General features: G+C 34.4%; 4 protein-coding genes across 5 annotated transcripts; 2 read left to right on the top strand and 2 right to left on the bottom strand.

The window, feature by feature from the left end:
* Positions 1 to 1,605: 1,605 nt before the first annotated feature.
* On the top strand, positions 1,606 to 4,090 carry LOC111795035 (F-box protein PP2-A13-like). The gene is made up of 3 exons (XM_023677260.1): positions 1,606 to 2,115; positions 2,203 to 2,321; positions 3,557 to 4,090. Exons 1-3 carry the CDS (start codon positions 1,792 to 1,794, stop codon positions 3,981 to 3,983), a joined length of 870 nt encoding a protein of 289 aa, XP_023533028.1. The 5' UTR covers positions 1,606 to 1,791; the 3' UTR covers positions 3,984 to 4,090.
* A 174-nt stretch (positions 4,091 to 4,264) lies between these two features.
* On the bottom strand, positions 4,265 to 9,739 carry LOC111795034 (probable transcriptional regulator SLK2). Of its 2 annotated transcripts, XM_023677259.1 has the most exons (11): positions 9,628 to 9,739; positions 8,132 to 8,835; positions 7,559 to 8,041; positions 7,285 to 7,416; positions 6,972 to 7,020; positions 6,463 to 6,677; positions 6,300 to 6,368; positions 6,063 to 6,163; positions 5,582 to 5,675; positions 5,428 to 5,497; positions 4,265 to 5,321 (listed from the first exon to the last, which is right to left on the bottom strand). In XM_023677259.1, the coding sequence occupies exons 2-11, from the start codon at positions 8,489 to 8,491 to the stop codon at positions 4,414 to 4,416; spliced, it is 2,481 nt and encodes an 826-aa protein (XP_023533027.1). In that variant the 5' UTR covers positions 8,492 to 8,835; positions 9,628 to 9,739; the 3' UTR covers positions 4,265 to 4,413. The 2 variants fall into 2 exon arrangements, with proteins under 2 accessions (XP_023533027.1, XP_023533026.1); XM_023677258.1 differs by having other exon boundaries at positions 7,559 to 8,835.
* Positions 9,740 to 10,739: 1,000 nt separating this feature from the next.
* LOC111796136 (BAG family molecular chaperone regulator 2-like) lies at positions 10,740 to 13,058 on the bottom strand. Its single transcript, XM_023678844.1, has 4 exons — positions 12,493 to 13,058; positions 11,483 to 11,739; positions 11,267 to 11,413; positions 10,740 to 11,183 (listed from the first exon to the last, which is right to left on the bottom strand). Exons 1-4 carry the CDS (start codon positions 12,716 to 12,718, stop codon positions 10,881 to 10,883), a joined length of 933 nt encoding a protein of 310 aa, XP_023534612.1. The 5' UTR covers positions 12,719 to 13,058; the 3' UTR covers positions 10,740 to 10,880.
* Positions 13,059 to 23,484: 10,426 nt separating this feature from the next.
* Positions 23,485 to 24,191, top strand: LOC111795781 (dehydration-responsive element-binding protein 1E-like). The gene has a single exon (XM_023678364.1). It carries the CDS (start codon positions 23,558 to 23,560, stop codon positions 24,152 to 24,154), a length of 597 nt encoding a protein of 198 aa, XP_023534132.1. The 5' UTR covers positions 23,485 to 23,557; the 3' UTR covers positions 24,155 to 24,191.
* The last annotated feature ends 328 nt before the right edge of the window (positions 24,192 to 24,519 follow it).

Raw genomic sequence — 24,519 nt, 5'->3', positions numbered from 1 at the left:
GGATGAAAAGCCGACATGGCGCGTCTCCAAAGGTGATGAGTAAGCGCCACGTCAATGAGATAACAGCAGGACGCGATCCAAGTGGATTAGTGGACGCTTTTGTTGCCCCTTAAAAAATAATAATAAAATAAAATAATAAGGTGACCTGTCTAGTCCATTCAAAATTATTCAGCCACATCATTTCTTTTGTTTGTCTAAACATTATATTCTTTAAAAACATTTTTAGTCTTTTTTTTTTTTAAATTTTATTTTTCAAAAAGTAATAATCCTACCTCATTAGAAATTGAACAGAATTAGACTATAAACTGAGAATCCCGATAACACGACCACCCTGAATAATGTCGGTGGCGAAAACAAAAATAGTGTTTTGAGACTAATTTATTGTTCACGTATCACACTGAAAAATTAACAATTTATGTGCAACGACGTGAACTCAAAGAACGGATGGCTAGGAGTCGAACGACAGTTGTTAGAGAAGCCGAGCCGAGTTGGACAACTAGGGCTTTCTTTTCCTTTATTTTGGGTGAATATTTTTTTAATTAAATAATAATTTTTTATTTTATTGTCTCATATATATTTGTTACCATTATATATTTTTAATTGTTCATAAGTTTAAAGAATATTTATTTCGTCATATGTGAATACATTTATAATTTAATTTGATAATGAAAGACAAAAGTAAAATGCCAAAAATACCCTCCCATAATTTATGAGCTAAAAATAGGCATTTTTTTTAAAAAAAAAATTACTCGAATTAGAATAAAGCGAAAAGTCAAAAGTTTAGAGGAAAATGAAAATGAAATTAAAATTATAATATTAAAATAACCCATGTGAGTACAATGATTAAACTTGGGTTAAAATAGTCAATTAACATAGACATGTGAAGAGCAAGGTCTATTAATTAAATTAAGAATATATATGGAGATGAGGCGTGTTACGTAGTTACTAAATATTATTATTTAATTTATTAAAATAAAAATTAACAAAATCAATTTTAAATTTTATCAAAGTACCCAAAAAAAATTAAAATATAAAATAAAATTATTTTGAACTATTTATACATATACGATGTTGAAAACAAATTGTAGGAATAATTTAAGAGATTTGTTTTTAAAGATATCGAATCAAATTTTATTCGATAAAATCATTAATAATAAACCATTTTAATTAATTATAAATAACTTCTCGTTTATATTGGACCATCCAATCTAACTCAACTTGAAAATGGAGTGTTAGTTTGTCAACGGTTGGGTCACTAACTCAACCAACTCAAAAAGCCAGCCTAATCAAAAAGATTTTTACAACTCAACCCGGTTTAACTCTAATTATTATATTTTGTATTAAAAGAAATATCGAGATATTTGTAATTAGTGGAGAGATATTTAGCGATTATTTTATAGAATGTCGCCTTCGGATTGAACCAATAACAAAAATTTGGAGCTTGAAATCAAAACAATTTGGGACCAGATTGGGATTCAACTTGTTCATATAATAATAATTATTAACTCGAAATATACCCAACTCAATTATTGTTCAAATTAAATTAATTAATAACTTGAATTCAACCTGTGATTGGGTTAATTTCATATCGTTTTAACTCGAATAGTATAGAGTTAAGGTGGGTTGAGTTGATCGAGTTTAGAGGGCCCACGGAGATGAAAAAAGAAAAAGTAATCCATGCAGGGGTCACGTAGGCGACCCATTTTTAAACACATTTGTCTGAATTCTTGCTCGAACCCCAAACCTACCGAAGAGGAAGAATACAGAGTATTGGTGTGAAATTGATGTTGGATGGGGGCTGCCTTCGCGAAGGACTCCACCATTCCGGTTTGTTCCTCTTCCAATTCCTTCGACGACGTGCCGGAGAATTGTATTTCCATTGTTCTCATGTTCTTGGAGCCTCCCGAGATCTGCAAACTCGCCGCCTTGAATCGAGCCTTCCGCGCCGCTTCCTCCGCCGATTTCATCTGGAATTCCAAGCTCCCTTCCAATTACGCCGTCTTGCTTCGTCGAATTCTCCCTCCTTGTTCTTCCGATCGCGATTATCGTCGGTTGCCGAAGAAGGAGATCTTCGCCAGGCTGAGTCGCCCTAATCTGTTCGATTGCGGCACTAAGGTAACTAATTATCGGATTTCTTGTGCTCTGTGTGTGGGCGGGGGCTTCCGATCATTCAAATCGCCTCTGTTCTTGTGTGTTTCTTAGGAGCTGTGGTTGGATAAGAGTTCGGGGAAGCTTTTCGTTTCCATTTCGTCTAAGGCCTTGAAGATCACAGGGATTGAAGATCGAAGATATTGGAATTTTGTTCCGACGGATGAATCTAGGTCAGGATTTCTCCATTTTTTTTTTCCTTTTTCTGTTTTTTTTTTTTTTAACCAACAAAAAAAATCAACCGATATACTTTTAAAATTTTAAAAAGTTTTAAGTTAGGAATAAAAGAATATTTTTGAAATATTAATTGTACCAATATTCCCCAATGGACTCGGATCTCACCATCCACTTCCTTTAAGGTCCAGCTGGTACTTGTTCCTCATCCAATCCATACTTCTTTGTTGACAACCGTCTCGTGTCTACTTCCTTCAAGGATAAGCCTCCTCACTAGCACATCGTCCTGTGCCTAGCTTTGCTTTACCTGCTCTCCGGCTCTTTGAACTTTTATTATTGTGTCTTCTTTGAGCTTCTTTTAAGGGTATTTTTTATTTTTTTATTTTTGATTTAAGAGAAATATTAAAATAAAAAAAATAAAAAAAGTGTGAAAGGGAAATAAATTGGAAAAGGAAGTATAATGACAGATGAGGACTTTTTCAAAGAGTGTAGCTATGGAGATTTGATTCTTTTTATTTATTTTGAAAAATATATATATTTATTAATTTTCTTGCCTTTTTGCAAGTGGCTCAAAAATTCTTCCTTATCCCTTTTTTTTTTAATTTATTTTTTTTTTCCCATTTTTTTTCACAGATGCTGATTNTTTTTTTTTTTTTTTTTTTTTTTTCCAAATCCTTTTTCTTAATGAAATTTTGGATATTTTTTCAAATTTCCTCATTTTATTTCATTTTAATCCCTAATTTTTTTTTTAACTTTGTATAAAAACAATTCCAATAATTATTTTCTTTTTCTAAATCCATAATATAACTTCAAATCTTATTTCATGCATAAATTTATGGTAATATTTGTAGTAAAGGACTAATATATATATATATTTAAAATCCAAATATAATATTTAAAAGTTTAAAAATCAAATGAAAAAATAATATATATAATTCAAAAACCAAAACCATATTCAATCCTTGAATTCTCAAGCCCTCAATTTTAGACCATTTCATCATTTGAAAAGAGAATGAAACCTAAGTCACCATCGAACGATGACTTAAAATTTGGTTGGTTCTATCAATTATAATAATTAAAAGTCTAGAATTAGAAGATAAGTTAAGAATCAAAGAACGAAATTCAAAACTTACAATTCAGTTTTAATCATTGAACTAGCGGATGGATGGTGATCGTGTTCTAATATTGAATTTGGATTTTGGATTTTGGATTGGATGATGAGCTGAATTTACAGATTTGAGTCGGTGGCATATCTGAAACAAATCTGGTGGGTAGAGATAAGAGGAGAATTGGAGTTGGAGTTCCCAAAGGGAAACTACAGCCTATACTTCAGGCTTCAGCTGGGAAAGCCTTCCAAGAAGTTTGGAAGAAGAGTGACAGAAGTGGGGCAGGTCCATGGGTGGGAGATCAAGCCAGTGAGGTTCGAGATGACAGCCTCCAATGCCCAGAAAGCTTCATCTGAGTGTTACCTACGCCATTCTGGGAACTGGGTTTTGCATCATGTGGGTGATTTTTGTGTCCAAAACCCTAATCTTCAAACCCACATCAAATTTTCATTGATTCAGATTGATTGCACTCATACTAAAGGTGGCCTTTGTGTGGACTCTGTCTTCATTTGTCCCTCCCAATTTGAAGGCAAGGCAGCTTTTGATAGTTCTTAAAGAAGAATGACCCTTTTTGTGTGGATATTTGTTGTATCATCCATTGTTTTCTATGCATGTATTTGATGACCATTTCATGAGGTTGAGGTTGAGGTTGAGCTGGTTGAGGTTGTGTGTGATATGGACTAGGATTACTTCTCGGCTATAGTGGCAACCCATGAATCTCGAGCCACTTGGCATTCCATCACAGTTCTAACAATGCACTTTTTGGATCGAGAAAGCTTATAAAATACCATACAGGAGGATCCCTAAATACCTAATGAGTTACAAAGAAGAGCATGTTTCCACGGCAGATACAACATTCATTTGGGAGAAAACACCCTAAAGGGTGGGAGATCAGAAGAAAATATCTATCTCAAATATCCTGTACAAAATATATGGTTCTCCACTTACTTAACCCAAAGGGTGGGAGCTAATTGTTAAAGCCTGTTTAAGTTAGTTGAACTTTCCAGGCGAAGCACATATTATCGTCAAGATCACTGTTAAAAAACCCATTTTCTGTAAAATCATGGGCTATATCCTGGATTATGTCCTCTTCTAAATGAAGATTTTGCGGCAAGTCTTCACTTTTTTGGTTGAACCCACTGCTATGACCTCCGGTTGCTGATACATCCCCATTTGAAGCGCTTTTGAAGCTATTACTCCGGCTCGGGGCAGGCGGCGTATTACTGATGGATGCATTGGCTGTGCCAGAAGCTGCTGAAGAACTGCCGCCGAACCCTGAATAAGACCCCCCCATCTTTCCGTTCGTGTTCGTGTTCAAACCAGGAAGTGGCTGCTGTTGCCCTCCCCCACTGTTGTTATTAGATATCTGGAGAAGTTGCTGGATCATCTGATGTTGCATGGCCTGATTATTGTTGCCGCCACCTTGAGCGCTCTGAGGATGGTTTTGCGCAACTAAGTTGTTGGATTGTTGTGAAGGTAAATGAGGACTTGAAAGAGCACTGCCGAGCACGTTCCGCATCGGTCCTGATGTCAAAGCAGTTGTCCCACCATGAGAGCTTGATGAAGGACTCTGGTTCTGGTTTGAGTTATTGAAGGATGATGATGTCCCCTGCTGAAGCGGGTTTGAACTGTTTGAATTCATTGAATTCTGTCTCATAAGCAGATTCTGGTAGTTAGACAATGCCAAAGCAGCATGGGCCGAACTGCTCAAAGCTCCTCTGCCGATTACTTGATTTTGGCTATTCATTTGGTTGTTCATCAGCCCAGGATGCAGGGCGACCATCCTATTGCGGTCGGTTGGCAGACCTTGAGCAGTAGCCACCTGTTGAATCTCTTGCCTTTTTTGCATCCGCAGCTTGGCTGTGGCGTGCTGAGGATAACTTTTCAGACCCTCTGTCAAAAACTTCATTATAAGATTCAAAGCTATGAAGCTACACAAGTTCAAAGGTTTATTCATCAAGAACTGATTGTGGAAATTATTGGAAAGAATGAGGCATACCAACTGGTCCGGTTTTCTGCACCCTGCAGAAATCAATCAGATCTTTCATGCTGTTGACGACCTCTGATATCTAAACACAATCAGGCCAAACATGTTGAGCAAAGCAGACAAGTACAGAACAGATACGCTTTTGTAAAACTACATGAAAATGCACCTGCAAGCATCTAACGTATCTTTTGGAGAACCCCAAATCATTAAGTGATTGCAACTCCAGACTCTTAGCGAGCTGCTGCCCAGCTGTCAAAACCCTACAGGGAAGGGATTGCATTAGCAATGAGAATGGTGCACTATCAGTTTCAATAAGCAAGAAAATAGCTATCAGCCAACATTTGTAGCAGCAGATCTTGGATAGCCAATCCAAACATTCCTACATGGGACTTCGTTGACTAAGAGAGGAAAAAGAATAATCCATTAATGACAACTCAATTAACAAAGAAAATCAAGGTATCCACCACAAGCTCAAATCTTGTCCACTTCTACTTGTTTTTTGGTCAAAACAGAGAGAGATAAATAGAACAAAGTGGCAGACAACCTTGGGCGTTTGGATTAGAAGTTCAACAAAACCATGATAGAAGATGACAAGAAACAAAATTTGATTCAACGATAAAGATTTCACTGTAGTTTGATCAACTTACATATTACTATTTGCTTGTAAATCCTGCTGAGAAGCCCCATCGGATCCTCCTTCAGCAATAGTGCTCTGGCATTTCTGTGCCACCTGGACCAACTGATTCACCTGTAATTAAACATTTATCAATTGGATGGATCAATCAACAACTAAAAGGAGATCAAACACGACAAGATTAATCACGTCTAAATAACAAACTGGAAAAACTTAGAACCAGGATATCATCAGCAAACATTTGTGCTACCTGAGGTGCAACCAACCTACGAGGTAGAAGTTCTTCATGACGTCTTGCACAAAATTCCCATGCCAATATCTGAAGTAGAATCCAATTGCCAAATTATTTTAGCACAAAAGGATTTTTCTTAAATTTATTTAGAAAATTCAATTTACATAATCATTCTATTGACCTTCAATTCATGAGTAAATATGATACGAAGGTGACCCTCGCGAATAACACGAAGTTGCTCGTATACACTCTCTTGAACTGCTTTTCCATATTCTAACATCATAATTCCAGACGAATATCTGAACTCCCGTGGCATATCCAAGAACAATAGCTCATCAATGACTCCACTGCCAAATTTGATCTCATTGAGTCTAGGAAGCACTTCAAAGGAAGCCTCTGAAACCATCACATGAAATGTATTATGTTATGCTTTATATTGCAGTAAAGTCAAATTAAAAATGTGAAATATAAGACATTAACTTCAATCTAGAAATCGAGCTAGACATCTTTGACTATATGACAATATGTTAACTCAAACCATGATAATAACTCAATTACCTATAAGTGGGAATTGGCTTTCTTTGAAAAACTCAAATTTTGAAACCTACAGAATTTTGCACATCCCAGGCCATTTCTTTGAAAAGCTCAATTATCTATTAAGTAATATAAAAAAGGTTATCAGTATCATACCAAATCCCCGCCCAGACTTTGAACCACAAATTTCACACTGCCATGCATCCTGAAATATAGATCACAATGGAGAATTAAGGGGTGAAGCTAAGTGTCACAACTACCTAATTGGAAAAGCAAAATAAAAAATTGTAGACATCATTTTAGCAGATTGCACACTGACCAATTTCACTCATCACATAAGATTCTTTTCAAAGAAAGATTAATCAAATTTCAAAAGACAAAATTAGCATTGTCAGGATAAAGATCACGTAGAAAATTCAAACGCTACAGAAAAAAACCCACAAAAATACCAAGGTAAGGAATAACTGACCATAGCTGCTTGAGGGAAAACGCCTAGTGCATGATGACCAACATTGTCATATAATGACAAACACCATCTTTTCTTTGCACGAGGGGAATAATATTCTGTCACGAACTTCCTCCAATAGGCAATACTATTATCCTATCAGAAGTCATAAAACTAATAGTTCATATTTAGGCTTAAAAACAGTGCATGTAGAAATATGCAGAAAAAACTTGTTGATAAATATGCAGAAAATGACTCCAAAGACAAAACAAATGAAGAAGACAGAAGATGAACTCACAGCAGGCCTTTGACGCTGATGGTATAGGTACTGCATTAGCCGCCGAGCACATACACCACCATCATTAGTCCGCTTCATAGCATTTATGGGTTGTATTGCCTGTTGTTGAAGCTGCTGTCTCAACTGTATCTGCTGCTGCTGTTGCAGGTGAGCTCTCTGCAAAGGAGGCAAAGACTGAAAAATCTGTTGCTGTTGCTGTAATCTCTGTTGCTGCTGAAATAATGCTGCTTGTAACTGCGGTGTATTACGACCTTGCAGCTGCATGGAATCTTGTCTCTGCAGAAGCTGTTGTAGCATCTGCTGTTGCAGGAAATCATCCTGCTTAATATCCAAGCGTGGTTTCTTCTGTGACTGAGAATAACTGTTGGGATCTGTCATGAGAGATCCAGCAACACGTGCACCCACGGGTAGAGAAGCTTGGACGGTTTGTGAATTTGACAATGATGCATCACCTGGAGCAACTTGTTGGGACTGTGGTTGGGTCTGCAACAATTGTGGGGCATTATGATCCTGCTGAGAATTGTGCTGTACTGTAGAAGATGCATCAATGAGTGATGCACCCGAGAGACTCACGTTATTTGATGTAAAAGACATAGGCGATGTAGGTAATCGCATGTATGATTCTGCATTCATGCTTGGACTTCTCTGCAAATGAGGCCTACCTGAGAGTGCAGAGTTTGCATCTGTAACCAACGAACTTCCCCCAACACTTATTCCTGAGTTTGCCACACTATTTAACACTACATTATTCGTGTCCCCAGAAACTGGACCCAAATTTGAGTGGCCAGGTCCTGGAATTGAATTTGATGAGTTTCCATAAGATGAGACCAAGTGAGATTTAACATTGCCCTTTGACTGCCCATCTCCTTGGAAAAAAATCCCAGAGTTTGAGGAAGATTGGGCTAATCCTGCAACCACCCTAGAAGATGTCATTGGGGGCACCAGTCCTTGTTGGACAGCGTCCAAGTAGCCCTCTAGAGCCAGTCTTTCACTAATCACTGCTACAAGTATTTCTGACCCACAACATATGATACTCAAACTAAATCCATAGGGAAAAAACTCCAAAACTTACTCATGGACATCCGCGAAATCTCAAAAACACATGATCGAACAACAGAGGCGTTCAGTACTCAACTAAGAATATAGAGAAAAAAAAATCGACTCCTCATTCTTTAAAAGTTATCAATGAATTATAACATATCCTACAAGTTCTCAACCACCAGATTGCAATGTGCCGGTGATCTGCAATCCTGGTCGATATTGATATACAGAAGAACCTATGATTAAACAGTGAAAACAACAACATTAGCAGAGGAGGAAAAAAAAACTAAAACTCAGCTATTTTTGTGATTTAATAAGCTTCATTTAGCAAAAGAAATTATTAACTTCCAGCAATTTTTAGGATAAAAATTTAATAGTTATTAATTTGAAAGTTTAGGGAATCAATTAGGAAGATTAAGTAGTTATTAATTGGAAAGTTTAGGAGATAGTTCCTCGTTCTTTCCCCTCATGTTCTCCCACTCAAGTTATTTGTTTCGACCTATTTCGATCTTGGGCTATTTCCAACCCTTTCCACAAATAGCCAAGCCACAAATGAGAGACAGAAACCTAATTTCGAAATAGCCACTTTCAAGACCCAATATTCCGCATATCTTAGACATAAAGTACGAGAAATAGAACAAAAACAAAGTTCCAATTCTCAGAGAAACTCTCAAACTTCCAAATTCAAATCGAAATCATACCGCTTCAAAACCGAAACTGAAATTTGAATGACCAGAACACAATTTTTCAAAGAACGAAACAAATAGATAGCTACAACTCCCCTAAAACCCAAAGCTAAACTCAAATTAAGCATCATAATCCAAGAAAAGGCGGAGGATCAAGCAAATTTAACACAAAGCAAAGAACGGACAAAAGGAAAAAGGGAAAAGTAGTCTTGAGCACTGAAACAGAGGATCCAAATCCGAATCCATTTCCAAAAAACCGGAAAGAACAACAAAATTAACCAACCAAAGAAACCAATCAAAGCAAATAGAAGACAGAAGAGGGAAGAGAATTTGACTACCAACCTTGAAAAGCGGCAAAGAGGCTGAAACCAGACGAGCAATGGAAGCTAAAGCCTCCGCTTCGCTGAGAATTCGAAGAACGGAAATCCAAAAGTGAGAGAGGAAGAAGAAAAGGGGACGGGGGGAGTTCCAGTTATATACATAGCGGGAATAGCCGGGATCCAAATGACCGGTTTCACTCGTAACCAGCCTTGTTGACACCGGCTATTGCCGGTAACGCTTTCGACACGCCTCTAAGATGTCGTTCGACTGGAAAAGGAAGATCGTCAGCACGTGGCGGAAACCCATTGGATGATCTCTTTATGATGGATCATCATTCACTAGCTTCAATCACCTGCGGCCGTTTCTACGTAAATCACTGTACAGTTTACTACCGCCTCTTTCCTCTCAGTTGACTCTATGACGTGGCGGAATATAACTGATTGAAAGTCAGTGAGCTGATGAAAAAATTGATGTACGGGATTCGAGCCAGTGAAGAGAGTGTAGTCAAGAGATATTAACAGTCAGATTGCCACGTGCGAATGACACGAGCCATGAAACAAGGACACGTGTGACTGCCTAATTTTTCTCTCTATTTTTCACTTTGAATTCTGAGCACGAGACGTTTCAATTACACACGTAAAGTTACCATCTGGTTCTTGGAGTGAAACTTTACTAACCATTTATAAACCCTTCTCGATCCAATTTAACTCCCTCTTGGTCCGATTTTAGCTAAAAAACGAACGAAAACGAATCTAGGTCATAGTAAACCTTGTAATGACTTTCTGGGTCAACTTACATACATCTCGACCATTTTTACACGGCAGTCTTCTTAGTTTTGTCAAATCGAATATATAATAATTATAATAAAAAGGACATTTTTTCATACCATCTTTGAGCTTCTAAGTCAACTTACATGCATCTTGACTATAATAACTATAATAATAAAAAAAAAAAAGGCTCTTTTTATACCATCTTCGAGTTTCTAGGTCAACTTACGTACATCTCGACTATTTTTACAGGATAACCTTAATTTTGTCAAAGAGAATGTATATTAACTAATATATGGTCGTAAATATGATTCTTTTATTATTATTATTATTATTATTATAAATGGTTTATTTTAGTATTCATTATTGAACTTAATGACAAATTGTATTGTCCTAAGCAAAATTAAATACACAAAAGAATTTAAAAAAAAAAAAAAAATCAAACCATTTGTTCTCAATCACACATCAGACCATATTAATACACAATAAAATTCTTTTGAAATTTTTTCAATCAAAAAATTCCCAATTGAACTTGGGATGAACATGATTGTTGTTGTTGGCTGCCGAGATTGCAGTTGAAGAAGACGTCGGTACCAATGGTGGCATCGCGTCGAATATCTCCCATCTCGTCGTAACTACTGTTTCCGATGTCGATTTCCTTTCATGCACCGATGACGACGAATTCTCCGTCGAGGGTTGCAATTGTTTCAACCCATCGGAGTTTCGAGGCTGAACTTGAACTGGGGTTTGCTTTTCGTTCTTGATCTTTAGTATATCTAATGTTTCAACGTACTTCTGCACTCTTCTCACCTTCAAAACCATCGATTTTCAAGGTGTTAGCTAACTAACTAGGATTTTGTTTGTTTCTCGAGAAAACGAAAACGAGAATTTACCTGCATTTTTCTCTGTAACTTCACATCTCCATCCCCGACAATACCATCCAACTTGATCAACTGATCCATTAACAACTCAATCAAACTCAACACGGTTTTCTCAGCAACTTTCCCGCCTTTGCCGATGACGGATTCAAGGGCCGAAACCTACACGATATACGAAGAACGATTAAAGACGAGGTCGAGATGACGAGATTGGAGTAAGAAAAAAGATACCTGGCCAGCGAGTCTATCAACATCCAAGCTGATTTGGGAAATGGAATTGGAAGCCTTTTGAATTTTGGCGTTTTTTCTGAGTTCTAGCAGTCTCTTCTCTTGGCTAATTGGGTCTTCCACAAGCAATATTTTGGACCCATCTTTGACGCCACAAACGTCAAGAAATGCCTTCGAGTCCCTCTCTTTCTCTTTGTACAACAGTTTCTGGTCCTGGTGGTGCAGCCCTGTCGGACCCACCAGCTTTTTCTTCAACTCACCTACCCAACACAAACGCACACCCACCACATAACTAAGATATTAATATGGACCGAAAACGGCTAGCTTTCTTCTCATCTCCAATCAACGTGGGATCTCACAATTCACTCTTATTAGGGGCCAACGTTCTCAGTGTCTAACTTGATACCATTTGTAACTAACTAAGCCCGTCGTTAATAGATATTGTCTACTCTAACTCGTTACGTATCGTCATCAGCCTCATGATTTTAAAACATGTCTACTAGGGAGAGGTTTTCACACCCTTGTAAGGAATGCTTAGTTCCCCTCCCCAACCAATGTGAGATCTCACAATCCACCCCCTTGGAGACCTAGCGTCCTCGCTGACACCACCGCCCGATGTCTGGCTCTAATACCATTGTAATTGTCCAAACCCACCGTTAGTAAATATTGTTAGCTTTGACCCATTACGTATCGGTGTCAGTCTCACAATTTTAAAACATCTTCGTTCCCCTCTACCGTCAATATGTTATCTCAATCAGTTAGACCAGACTGATTTAAACCCACAATTTTACTTTTTTAATATAAAAAGACAGAATTATTTACCAAATTTCAAAAAAAAAAATCTTAAAATTTATTATTATTATTATTATTATTATTATTTTGAAGTTTTAATTTTTTACTTAAATTAAAAAAATAATTTAAAAGTAGATAATAAAATAACAATACTTAATTTAAAAAAATTAAATCCCTAAATTAAGAAAAGCGTAGGATTTAATGAGTGAGTGGAAATTTACCAAAAGAAGCTTGAGAGCTAATGGAGATTTCATGGTAGACGGAGCCGTACTTGACCCGGACTCGTACAACCGGAGCCGAAACCGAGTTTTTCTCCGCGTCGGTTCGCTTCTGAACCAGCATTCCACCGGGTCTCATTTCCCAATCCATCGGCCGCGAATCGCCGCCGCCGCCGGAGATTCCATTTGTCGGCGGCGGTGCTGGGGCTTTCGTCTTCGTTCTAAGCATCCTTTCCCAGCTTCAACGGCGGTTTTTCCTTCTCCTGGGTTTCAAAATTCACGAATCGAACCGAAAACGGCTAGATCTCGGCCGACCCGATCTGATACTAGAGGGCTGCAACACCCGGTTTGGGCAGCCTCTAATTCCAGCATTACATAGATAACAGAGAAAAACAGAGGTTAAACAGGGAGAGATCTTTTCTGGGGGTTGAATTTTCCCGAGAAAGTGACGGAAAATGAGAACCCAGAATTGAATTTGTAAGCCTCTGTTCCTTTGTTGTTCTTGGTGTTCTTGAAGAGAGAGAGAGAGAGAGAGATGAAATAATTTTAAAACAGAGTGGGGAGCTAACTTAGCTGTTTGCAGCTTGCTATATAAATAAACATCGCTTCAATCATTACAAATTAAAATTTTATTTTCTCCAAAAACAAATTATTGTGTAATAACTACGCGAACATAACAATATCTACTACCAATGAGTTTTGACGGTTACAAATGGTATCAGAATCAAACATCGGACAGTGTGGTAGCGAGGACGTTGGGTCTCCAGGAGTAGATCGTGAGATTCTAGTAAATTCGTTTTAAAACCTTCCGAGGAAGCCCAGAAGAAAAGCCCGAAAAATATAATATCTACTAGCAGTGGAGTTAGACTTACATATATAACTCGACCACTCTCGGTTAGTTTGCTTAGATCAACTTAACCAACCCAAAATTTCCTCTAATCTAATCCAACCCGACCCTTAAAAGTCATGTCTCTATCTAAAAAAAAATAATTATTAATGATTTTCTTATTTTTATAATTAATTATCCTTAAATTAGTGAGAAAAAAAATACTATATTTATGATTAATTTATACACATGGTTATTATTATTTAGTAGAAATTGTAAAATTCACCCCTAAATTTAAATTACAGAGTTACTGCAGTAAATTCTTTTGTAAATTTAAATATATATTAATCAAATAATAGAATTGTAATAACTATTATTTATTAGATGAGAAAAGGAAAAATAAAGCTGCAAAGTCAAGAAATTAAAGGGGGAGGCAATTAATTTTACAAGAGGAGGAATGTTCCCACGCTTTGCGGTGCACTGGAATAGTTCCGCGTATCCACTCATTAGCTGCCACGTAACTGTTTTATTTTATTCAAATAACAAAAGAAAAAAGACAAAATTTCACTGTAATTCGTTTATTTAAGATTTAGTTTGATGATATTGATTTAAATGAAATATTGATTTAATAAATAATTATAATTACTGAAGATAATAGTAGTTTTGAGCAGAACACGTGGCGGAAATGTATTTGATGTAGTGTGACGGTCGGTGAAGTTAATTTTTTAAATTTTTTTTTCGTCCTATTATCATCATTATTATTTAAAAATTTATTTATTTGGGGGGACGTTGCCGGCACCAGCAAACAGAGCCTTCAGATTGGTGACCGTTCATTGTCGGTCAGCAGCCACAGGCCTTTCTCCGTAATTTCCACGCGCTTCTCCGTTACGGAACCTTCACTGTCCGCGCGTGTGTTACACACCTACTCACTCTTGGTCAAAGGTCGATTTTCAACCCAACTGTAAATTATTTGAAAGGAACATTTTAAAATTTATATATAATAATAAATTTGTTTTATAATAACTCAATTTACTTTTTTTAAATGAGACTTTCAGAACCTAAATATAAGGCGCTTCAAAGTTGAATATATATATATATATATATATATATGTATGTATGTATGTATACATTTGCATTTATTAAGTTTGTTAAATTTATAAACTTTATAAATTTTAAATTTTAGATCTAATAAATCTATAAATATATTTAATATTTTTATATAAAATTTTTAAACTATTAAATTATATTTTAATCAAATTTATTTATTTTTTTACAATTTTAAAGTTGAAAAGTAGCAATAAAAAAAAATTTAATGTTTTTTTTATAAAAATAATTAGCGGTAATAATATTTTTTTGATGCAATATCATGTTTGTCCGAGCCTAATTCCGAACCCAACTCAAAGCGACATTTTAACCTAATGTTTGTCCAAAACCAGGGGCATAAATGTCATTTCATGTGATATAATTCCAAAAATTGGGAACTGAAAAAAAAGCAAAGCCGTAATTTTGACAAGTACAGAACCGCAATGCCTGGCTTGGAAAGAGAGCGACCAATTTAAAGGGTTTTGCTAACGTCACCTACTTTGTTCTGCCACGTGGCAACCATCCGTAGCATCAAGAGTGTAACGGACGGTGGAAGAATTTTGAATGCGTGGAACATGGCGGTTTAGGCCACCGACACATAGACACGTGTGTAGAAGATGAAAAGACAGTACACGTGTGAGGGGTATGGACGGCCGGATTTCGTGCTGACGCAGTGGCGATGTCTCCGGTGTAACCTACTGCGGTGGTCGTGGCGGAGAATTCCCATTTTTAAAAACCCTAAAACAATTATAAAAAAAAAAAGAAACAAGTTTCAAAATAAATAAATAAAATTGGAGATATTCAATGATTTAAATATTTTTTTAATTTTAAAAATGTATTATAATAATAATAATTATTAGTATGACGATGTATTAAATTAAGAGAGGAAAATTAATAATTAATCATGGATTATCTAAAATATTAATTAAGGAGGTTGTTATTTTGCGACATTGTACCGACCAATTTACTTTAATAATACAAATAAAGTATTTTATGGGTTTAATTTATTTACTTTTTTTACCATGGCACGTGATTATTATTAAATTATACTCAACGTTTTTACCTTTATTAATATATGTAGAAAATAGATTAAAAATTAAAAAATTGAAGAATAAGTTAAAAAAGAAATAATAACACAATATTTATGAAAATGTAAAAGTACAAAAATGCCCTAAATGAATTTGGTGGCCCATCAATCCTTATTTCATATAAAGAAAAGACCAAATACATAGCTCAACCACCATAAATATATTTTTCCACTACCATATCATTTTTTATATCCTATTTCCTATATTTTAAATTATTAAATTATAAATTAATAATAATTCATATTTATTTAGTTAATTTTTATCTCAAATATATTTTTTTAAAAATTTAAGATATTTATATAAAAAATGAAAATCTGCCTTTGAAGAAACAGATGCTTGAAACCTAAAATGAGGGATGGTGGAATGTCTCTTTATTTAGATATGTTTTTGGCTTTTAAGTTTTAAACATGGAAAAAAAAAATTAAACGTCACGCTTCATTTCATCCCATTTAACCTGTGATATCCCACATTGGTTGGAGAGGAGAACAAACCACTCTTTATGAAGGTGTGGAAACCTTCCCCTAGTAGACGCGTTTTAAAACCTTGAAGGGAAGCCTGAAAAGGAAAGCCCAAAGAGGACAATATCTGCTAGCGGTAGATCTGGGTCGTTACAAAGCTAGACACTGGACGATCTGTCAGCCTTCTCGCTGTTCCTCGAAGGGGGTAGACACGAGGCGATATGTCAGTAAGGACGCTGGCCCTAAAGGGGGTGGATTTGGTGGTCGTAGACACAAGACGATATGCCAGTAAGGACGCTGGCCCTAAAGGGGGTGGATTTGGTGGCGGTCATACAATATGCCAGTATTTTTGTCAAACCAACCTAAAAATAGGGTTACAATCCTTTTATGTTAAATGGATTGACATTTTTTGGTCAAACAAACCTAAAAACAGGGTTACAATCCAATCCAATTTTATCCTACTGTCAAATTAAAAAAAAAAAAAGGTTTTTGGAATAATAAAAGACTAAGAAATATATACTGATACTTTTTAAAATATATATATTTATAATTAATTTTCTAAAAATTAAAAAAGAAAAAGACAATAAATTAGTTTAAGACGTAGTCGACATCAAAGTGGGGAATCCTATTTTTGACCAAAAATTTATGTTTTTTTGGTTTATTGTAAGAGTGTCGGCAAACACTTCCCAATTTTTTTTTTTTTTTTTTTAATTAATAAGCTCTATATTAGGACCGAACGAATAGGGATCCTTGAATGATTCTAGCTCATACCCGAAAAACTAATATCATCGAGAATACGATCTGTAACATGACCATATCCTCGAGAATACAGTAAAATCAGGGTGTAGAGTTTCACAAATTTCTTACCTTATACAATATTCTCGAGCAATGGACTCGACATTTAATTTAATTTTTTTTTTGTAATGATTTAAATAAATAGATGCCGTAAAAGAAAAAGGAAAGAAAGAATAGATTCTGTAAGGACAATTATTGAATAGAAAATATAAATAGAAAGCATATGATATATATATATATTTATAATATTATAAACATTATAGTATAATGTAATGATGGTATAATGTGATATTAAAAAGGGCAATATCAAAGGAGGGTGGAAGGGGTCTACTCACTTTATTATTTGCTTCTTGTCCTCTTATATATATTTTTCAATGCTATCATTATTCATTTCTTGCTATCATATCAATGCCAATTTTATTATTTCCCCATTAATAAATTTAATAATTCAACCAAAAACGCTCCATTAAAAAATCTAATGACCTAAAAAACTCGATCAACCCAACTCAACCCGACCTGTACAATTCGGGTTTGGTTGGTTCGTGTTAATTTTAAAATATATATTTTTGTTTATGATACATTTATAATATTTAATTTTTTATAATTATTTATTCTCCCAACTACAATTAAAAAAATTACAAATTTTAATTAAATATTTGAAAATAATAAATAAATACATGTTTTTTACGCTAATATTCTACTTTTATTAAAAATAATAATAATAATTCAATAAATGACTCGTAAGCATCTGATTCAAAAAATTTATAGTTGGATGGGATTGAATTTATTAACCAAATTTACCATAATTTTTTATTATTTAATTAAACACGTAAAAATTAATTAGATGTGATTCATAAATTATGTGATGTTAAATTAATATTAATAATATTTAAAAATATTTAATTCAAATTTAAACTTATAATTAAAAATTATGAATTATATAATTATGGTTGTTTAGTAATTTAAAAGCAATTAAAGTGTGTATTATGTTTGAATTAATGGGTTGAAAATTCCAATTTATTTAAAAAAGAAAAAAAGAAATTAAAGGTTGTGAATTAAACTTATTCTTAATCATTCAAATCAATGACATGACATTTCATCTTCTCAATTATAAGAGATATTATGCTAAATAAAAGACAAATATAAAGATCATAATATCTTTTAAAATTTAAATAAATCACGATAATCCTCGAAAATATTATATTATATTATTTTTGGATGATATGTAACCTCTCGAGCTTTAAGTAATTATTTTTCTTTTAAGTTTGGATTCTCAAATTCTCGCGTGAATAATTTGGTGAATTTTAGTGATTGGATTGGTCAGACGAGTAAATTATGATGTTGAAAAAATTTAAACTTAAAAAAAAAGTAGAAAAAAGGTAAAAACGTTTACTATTGATCAAACGATTTAGAGCTTGAACGTCCACCCTACCTATAACATTATATGTTAAAAATTATTGACCAAATTAAAAAAAAAAAAAAAAAAAAAAACAACACCTTTGAACTTTATATTTTTGTTTCGAAAATACCCTTCAACTTCTACAAATATTTCAGAAATACCAAGTAACTTTTAAAAAAGTTTAGATAAGCTATGAGGTGTCTGACAGTTTTTGTGAATATAGTGACAGTNACTTCTAATCAAGAAGCCCCATGAGTTTGGGACCAAACCCCTTTGTGGGCATACACCAAATTCAACGCTTATAAAGGTGTGGAAACCTCTCTCTAGCATACGCGTTTTAAAACGGTGAGACTGATGGTAATACGTAACGGGTCAAAATAGATAGTATCTGTAGGCGGTAGGCTTGGGCTGTTACAAATGATGTCAAAGCTAGTCATCGAGCGGTGTGCCAGCGAGGATACTGGGTCCTCAGAGAAGTGAATAGTGAGATCTCACATCAGTTCGGGAGGAGAACAAAACATTTCTTATAAGGTAGAAACATCCGAAAGGGCTCAAAATTAGTCTCTAAGACGGAGGCCCGCTCTTAAAATGGGCTTTTAAGGAAAATGGGCCTTATTTAGTCTGCCTTTCTCTTTGCAGGCCGTAATATGAAAAGCCCATCATTTTGCACTCCAACATGGGCCGACCAGGCCGTCAACGGCCCACTTACTTCTTCCCATGATTAATATTTTAAAAACACAACCAATTGAACATTAAAAAAAAAAAATAAATAAAATAAAACTCATAGCGAGGAAATGTCGAAGAAAGAAGCACAAATTTTTTAAAACCAAAATATTATGGAACATGTTTTTAATGAGATATTTAAGGAATCTAATATCTTATATTAAAACACATTGAAAAGTATTACAACACGATCGAAAATGATATATATAGTTGAAATACATACTTCGAGCTACAGTATAATATTATTTACTTAANTATATATATATATATATATATATATATATATATATATTACATTTTAAAAATATCGTTAAAATTTTAAGGGTACTTTTGAAATACGTACTAATGGTCTGCGATATATTTTTTTTTTTTTTTTTTTTTAAATTTAAGGATGCTGCTGAAATTTTAAAAAGATTAAAATTATTTTTTAGACAAAATAGAAAGTTTGTGAGTATTTTTTTAGTTTAGTGAAAACTATTTAACCCTTTTCTCGTGCATAAAAGAATATAAATCGAATCAAAAGTATTAAAAAATAGACAAGAATATGTTCTCGAATGACATAGTTAATTCCTCGACTTTTTGTTGGGTTTGAGAGACGCTTAGAACGAATGAATGAGTATACATTTTAGTTGGTGGGTCTATAGGGTTTGGAAGTTGGTTTGTTCGTTAATAAACATATAATGGTGTGGAAATTAAGCAAAAGGGAAGAACAGAGAATGGGGCAGTCTCATCCACTTCTAATCAAGAAGCCCCATGAGTTTGGGACCAAACCCCTTTGTGGGCATACACCAAATTCAACGCTTATAAAGGTGTGGAAACCTCTCTCTAGCATACGCGTTTTAAAACGGTGAGACTGATGGTAATACGTAACGGGTCAAAATAGATAGTATCTGTAGGCGGTAGGCTTGGGCTGTTACAAATGATGTCAAAGCTAGTCATCGAGCGGTGTGCCAGCGAGGATACTGGGTCCTCAGAGAAGTGAATAGTGAGATCTCACATCAGTTCGGGAGGAGAACAAAACATTTCTTATAAGGTAGAAACATCCGAAAGGGCTCAAAATTAGTCTCTAAGACGGAGGCCCGCTCTTAAAATGGGCTTTTAAGGAAAATGGGCCTTATTTAGTCTGCCTTTCTCTTTGCAGGCCGTAATATGAAAAGCCCATCATTTTGCACTCCAACATGGGCCGACCAGGCCGTCAACGGCCCACTTACTTCTTCCCATGATTAATATTTTAAAAACACAACCAATTGAACATTAAAAAAAAAAAATAAATAAAATAAAACTCATAGCGAGGAAATGTCGAAGAAAGAAGCACAAATTTTTTAAAACCAAAATATTATGGAACATGTTTTTAATGAGATATTTAAGGAATCTAATATCTTATATTAAAACACATTGAAAAGTATTACAACACGATCGAAAATGATATATATAGTTGAAATACATACTTCGAGCTACAGTATAATATTATTTACTTAATAATTCAATATTTTATTTGAATTTGTTGAATGAAAATAATTGAAATTTTTGTTTTCTCTATAATAGCACGTCAACAGTAACATGACTAAGATATGATCGAATTTGACGATATCATGTCAAATAATTGATATCGTATCTAAGTTTTGTTGATCATATGTTCTTTTTTTCTTATATGTTGGGTCGTTGTTGGCATTGATGGCGTGGTGGGCAGATTGTCATAATCACATTTTGAGGTATTTTAAAAGGTGTAGACATAATTTTGACAAACGGTCAGATGCCCGTAGTAATAAAAGTAATAAATAATTGGTTAACCGGAAAGTAATTAAGTAATATTTTTATTATATATATATATATAATATTAAATTAAAGGTGAAAGAGAAAGCGGCATCCTAGTAGACATCAACGTGGGGCTTTGTTTGGATATTGTTAGGTATCTAACTGTCAGTTATTTTTTACGCGTAAGACGATGGGGATTGGATAAACGTACAGCCAGTTGTTGTACTGAAAATGACTGCTCATTCTTCTTCTGACACGTGTCCATTTGACATTTTCTTTTCTCGACTCAGTCTCACTCTCACAGTCCCTTCCCTCTCGCTTTTAATATGGAATTACTATTATTATTTTATATTGTAAAAGCAACGAATAATTACTATTATTAGAACTAATCAATTGCCCAATGATTAATTAACAATATAATTAAACGCCCGTTCACAACCCAACTCATCCCTTTATTTTCGAACGGTTCTGTTAGGTTGTGTCATGTTTTTTTTAGTATTATTATTTAAATATATATATATATACATACGTATTACATTAATAACCAAAATATCATAAAATTCGACCTTTAAAATTTGGGTTCAATAATCTAAATTGTTAGGTCGTCTGTTCGTATGAACATCCTTAAAAAATAATACTAAATTAATAATTTATTTTTGTTAATTAGTTCGCTATCATGTTGACATGAACGGATCGTTTAACAGTACACATGTGAATATCAATAGTAAAACACATTTAAAAAATGATGATATAAAATTAATTTTATATATTTAATTACATTATCCGATATTATTTCATTAATTAATTTTTTTTAAAAGAAGATTGTACAAAAAGACAACACGTTTTCTAAATCTCTCCAAAATGTTCCATCCTATATTTAATAATAATATATTGATTCCATTAATAATGAAAAAATAATAACAAGAAAAAAAAACATGTTTTTCATTTTAGCTCGAATAACAATACAAACACATTAATATTTTCTCGTGATCAAATTTATAACTCCGTCAATAAATCGCACTAATAACCATAAATTCAAGTAATACGGAATTTTTACAGATTATATATTTATAATAATAATAATAATGGTAAAGTTTGATGAATTTAAATAAGTTCGTTTACTCTCGTTTTTGGTGTCTCGTTGTGTATTAGTTTCGGGTGTCGCGTGTAATTTAAAATATTGTTTGACAGCTAAACAACTTTACTTAGGAACGAATTAATTTTTATTTTTATTTACTTAAATTTAGGGGGGGGGGGTGATGAGGTGGAAAAAAAAGAGCACGTGGTCCACGCGTTTCCGCGGAAAAATGTGGGTAGCAACAAACTGTAAGCGTGTTGGCAAAAGAAACAAGTGTGACGTCACATCTAAAAGGTATTAAATTCGTGTTGCTGTCCACGTCACCACTCCACCGTGTCTTCTCGTACCTTCTGCTTCTTAGATCCTTCCATTCTTCATTTTTCATTATTTNAAAAAAAAAAAAAAAAAAAAAAAAAAAAAAAAAAAAAAAAAAAAAAAAAACACAACTTGTTCTTGTCGTTTTATAACTATTCTTCTTCTTCTTGTTTTGTTTGAATTTTGAGTGTTTTACTAAGTCTTCGTCTCGTACCGGTATATACTTTTCGTCCTTTATAGCTTCAATGGAACTTTACTCGATTAGACTCGTATGTGTACGTTTTTGTTTTTTATTTCATCGTCTTGGTTTTCAAATAACATAACCACATACATTTTTATATCAATCCAAAATTTAACTAAGATTTATTTAAAACGACCCTAAAACGCTCAATTGCAGCTCACCAACGGATTCCAACTCTTATCAAAGCTCACTAATCATTACATCGCTTATTTAGAGCAAAAACTATGCAAATCAAGAACTCCCGAGTCCGTTTGACACCTCATGCATCAAAACGTCATCTCTTTTACTATTCACCTCAAACAAACTTATCTAAAATCAACTCATGGGTTATCATTATATTTGGGACCTCCCTGCTATCCATCCATACGAAAAACGAACACTTCCATGACCAGCCAAGTCATTTCTACAAACCACGCTAAAGCTTGACCCAATGATGCAACCTAAACCCATGAAGAGGGTGCACATTATCAACACACCCATATCACCCAACACTATCCTTATAATCTCATTCCTAAAGGAAAATATCGAAAACATTCATCCAGCAACACGTGCCTACGCCACGACACTCCATATACTAAAATTAAAAATTTTCTTTAAACAAAATAAGTTAAGAGTATGTTCCATCTCAATCCATCGATAAATGTATTTTAAATAACTTTTAAGTTTAAATATATATTCTTAAAGATATTTAATACTAAATTATAGTTTACCATATATATATCGTATTTGATATTTTATTAGGTAGATATTTGCCTTTGTTACCAGAAGTATCTCTCAATTTACTGTTATTTTCATATCATTATAAATAGAGAACTTTCACCGTGGTTAATTAACCAAACATTCTCGTGTGTATATATATATATATATATATATTACAAAATTTGAAAATAAAAAATATTGATTATTTTTTTTTGAAAGAAAAAGGGTAGGCGCAGGGAAGGAGCAGGAAAATGAGTGTGAAAAGCCACGTCAACATCAAAACTTAGCCCAAAAGGGAACCCTCCAATGACAGCTCACAGATTCATGGTTCATTCCCTGCCCGACCCGGTCAAGGCTTTATTTTATTTATTTTATTTTATTTTAATAATAATTATTTAAAAAAACTGTCTCAGCATTTTCCAGCCTGTATTAAACTCCGTGTTCAAAATCAAAATCAAAATGAAAATCAAATATTTTGTTGTTCTTTATAAATCTGTGATCTCTCACTCTTCTGACCCACTAACTATAACTGAAATCATATAAAATCTTTAAACAAAAACACAATTCCGAACTCAAAATTCCCAATTTTTGTCTTTTTTTTTTTAATAATGGATTTTCCCGATGCTTCTTCTTCTTCTAATTCCGAATTCTTCACTTCCCGCCGATCAAATTTCTCCGACGAGGAGCTTCTCCTGGCATCCCGACACCCCAAGAAGAGGGCCGGAAGAAAGAAATTCAAGGAAACTCGCCACCCTGTTTACCGTGGTGTCCGCCGCCGCAATTCCGGCAAGTGGGTCTGCGAGGTCAGAGAGCCCAATAAAAAGACTAGGATTTGGCTCGGTACTTTCCCCACCGCCGAGATGGCTGCTCGGGCTCATGATGTAGCCGCCATCGCCCTCCGCGGTCGCTCTGCTTGTCTTAATTTCGCCGACTCTGTTTCCGCGCTTCCTCGCCCGGCTTCTCTTGATCCCAAGGATATTCAGAGGGCCGCGGCTGAGGCTGCAGAGGCCTTCCGCCCGCCGGAGACTGCCCCGGCGGAGGATATGTTTTGTTTCGATAACGATGAGATGCCCGGGTTTCTGGCGGACATGGCGGAGGCAATGCTGTTGCCGCCGCCCAATTGTGTGGCGACTGACCACGACGACTATGGGCCGAATTCCATGGATTTTGATGCCGACATGTCGTTGTGGAGTTACTCAATTTGATGACCTCATAATTAATTACATAATTGGGGTTTTTAAATTGACGTGTAAAATAGGGTTTTTTTTTATTACCTATTTCTAAGGAAGAAAAGGAGAGGTAAAAAAAAAAAAAAAGATTCTTCCACTTTCCGTACTGGTTTTTATCTTTTAGGGAAGTACGGTAGTTTTAAAAATAATTATAATAAAAAATATATATATTTGAAAAAAATAAATGCATATAAAGTATTTGTGTCTGTAAATGTAATTACATTTGAAGTTAACTAAATGTTTTATGGTCTAATTAATGATATCAAAAAATAGATCCATAAGTACTTTTTTATGAATTTTGTCATTAGAAATAGAAATAAAATATAATTATTAGTATGTAA

Source organism: Cucurbita pepo, chromosome LG05 (assembly GCF_002806865.2).
Source record: "Cucurbita pepo subsp. pepo cultivar mu-cu-16 chromosome LG05, ASM280686v2, whole genome shotgun sequence".
In the NCBI taxonomy this organism is placed as follows: domain Eukaryota; kingdom Viridiplantae; phylum Streptophyta; class Magnoliopsida; order Cucurbitales; family Cucurbitaceae; genus Cucurbita; species Cucurbita pepo.
The sequence above is the reverse complement of the archived record's forward strand: the minus strand, read 5'-3'. Positions and strand labels throughout refer to the sequence as shown.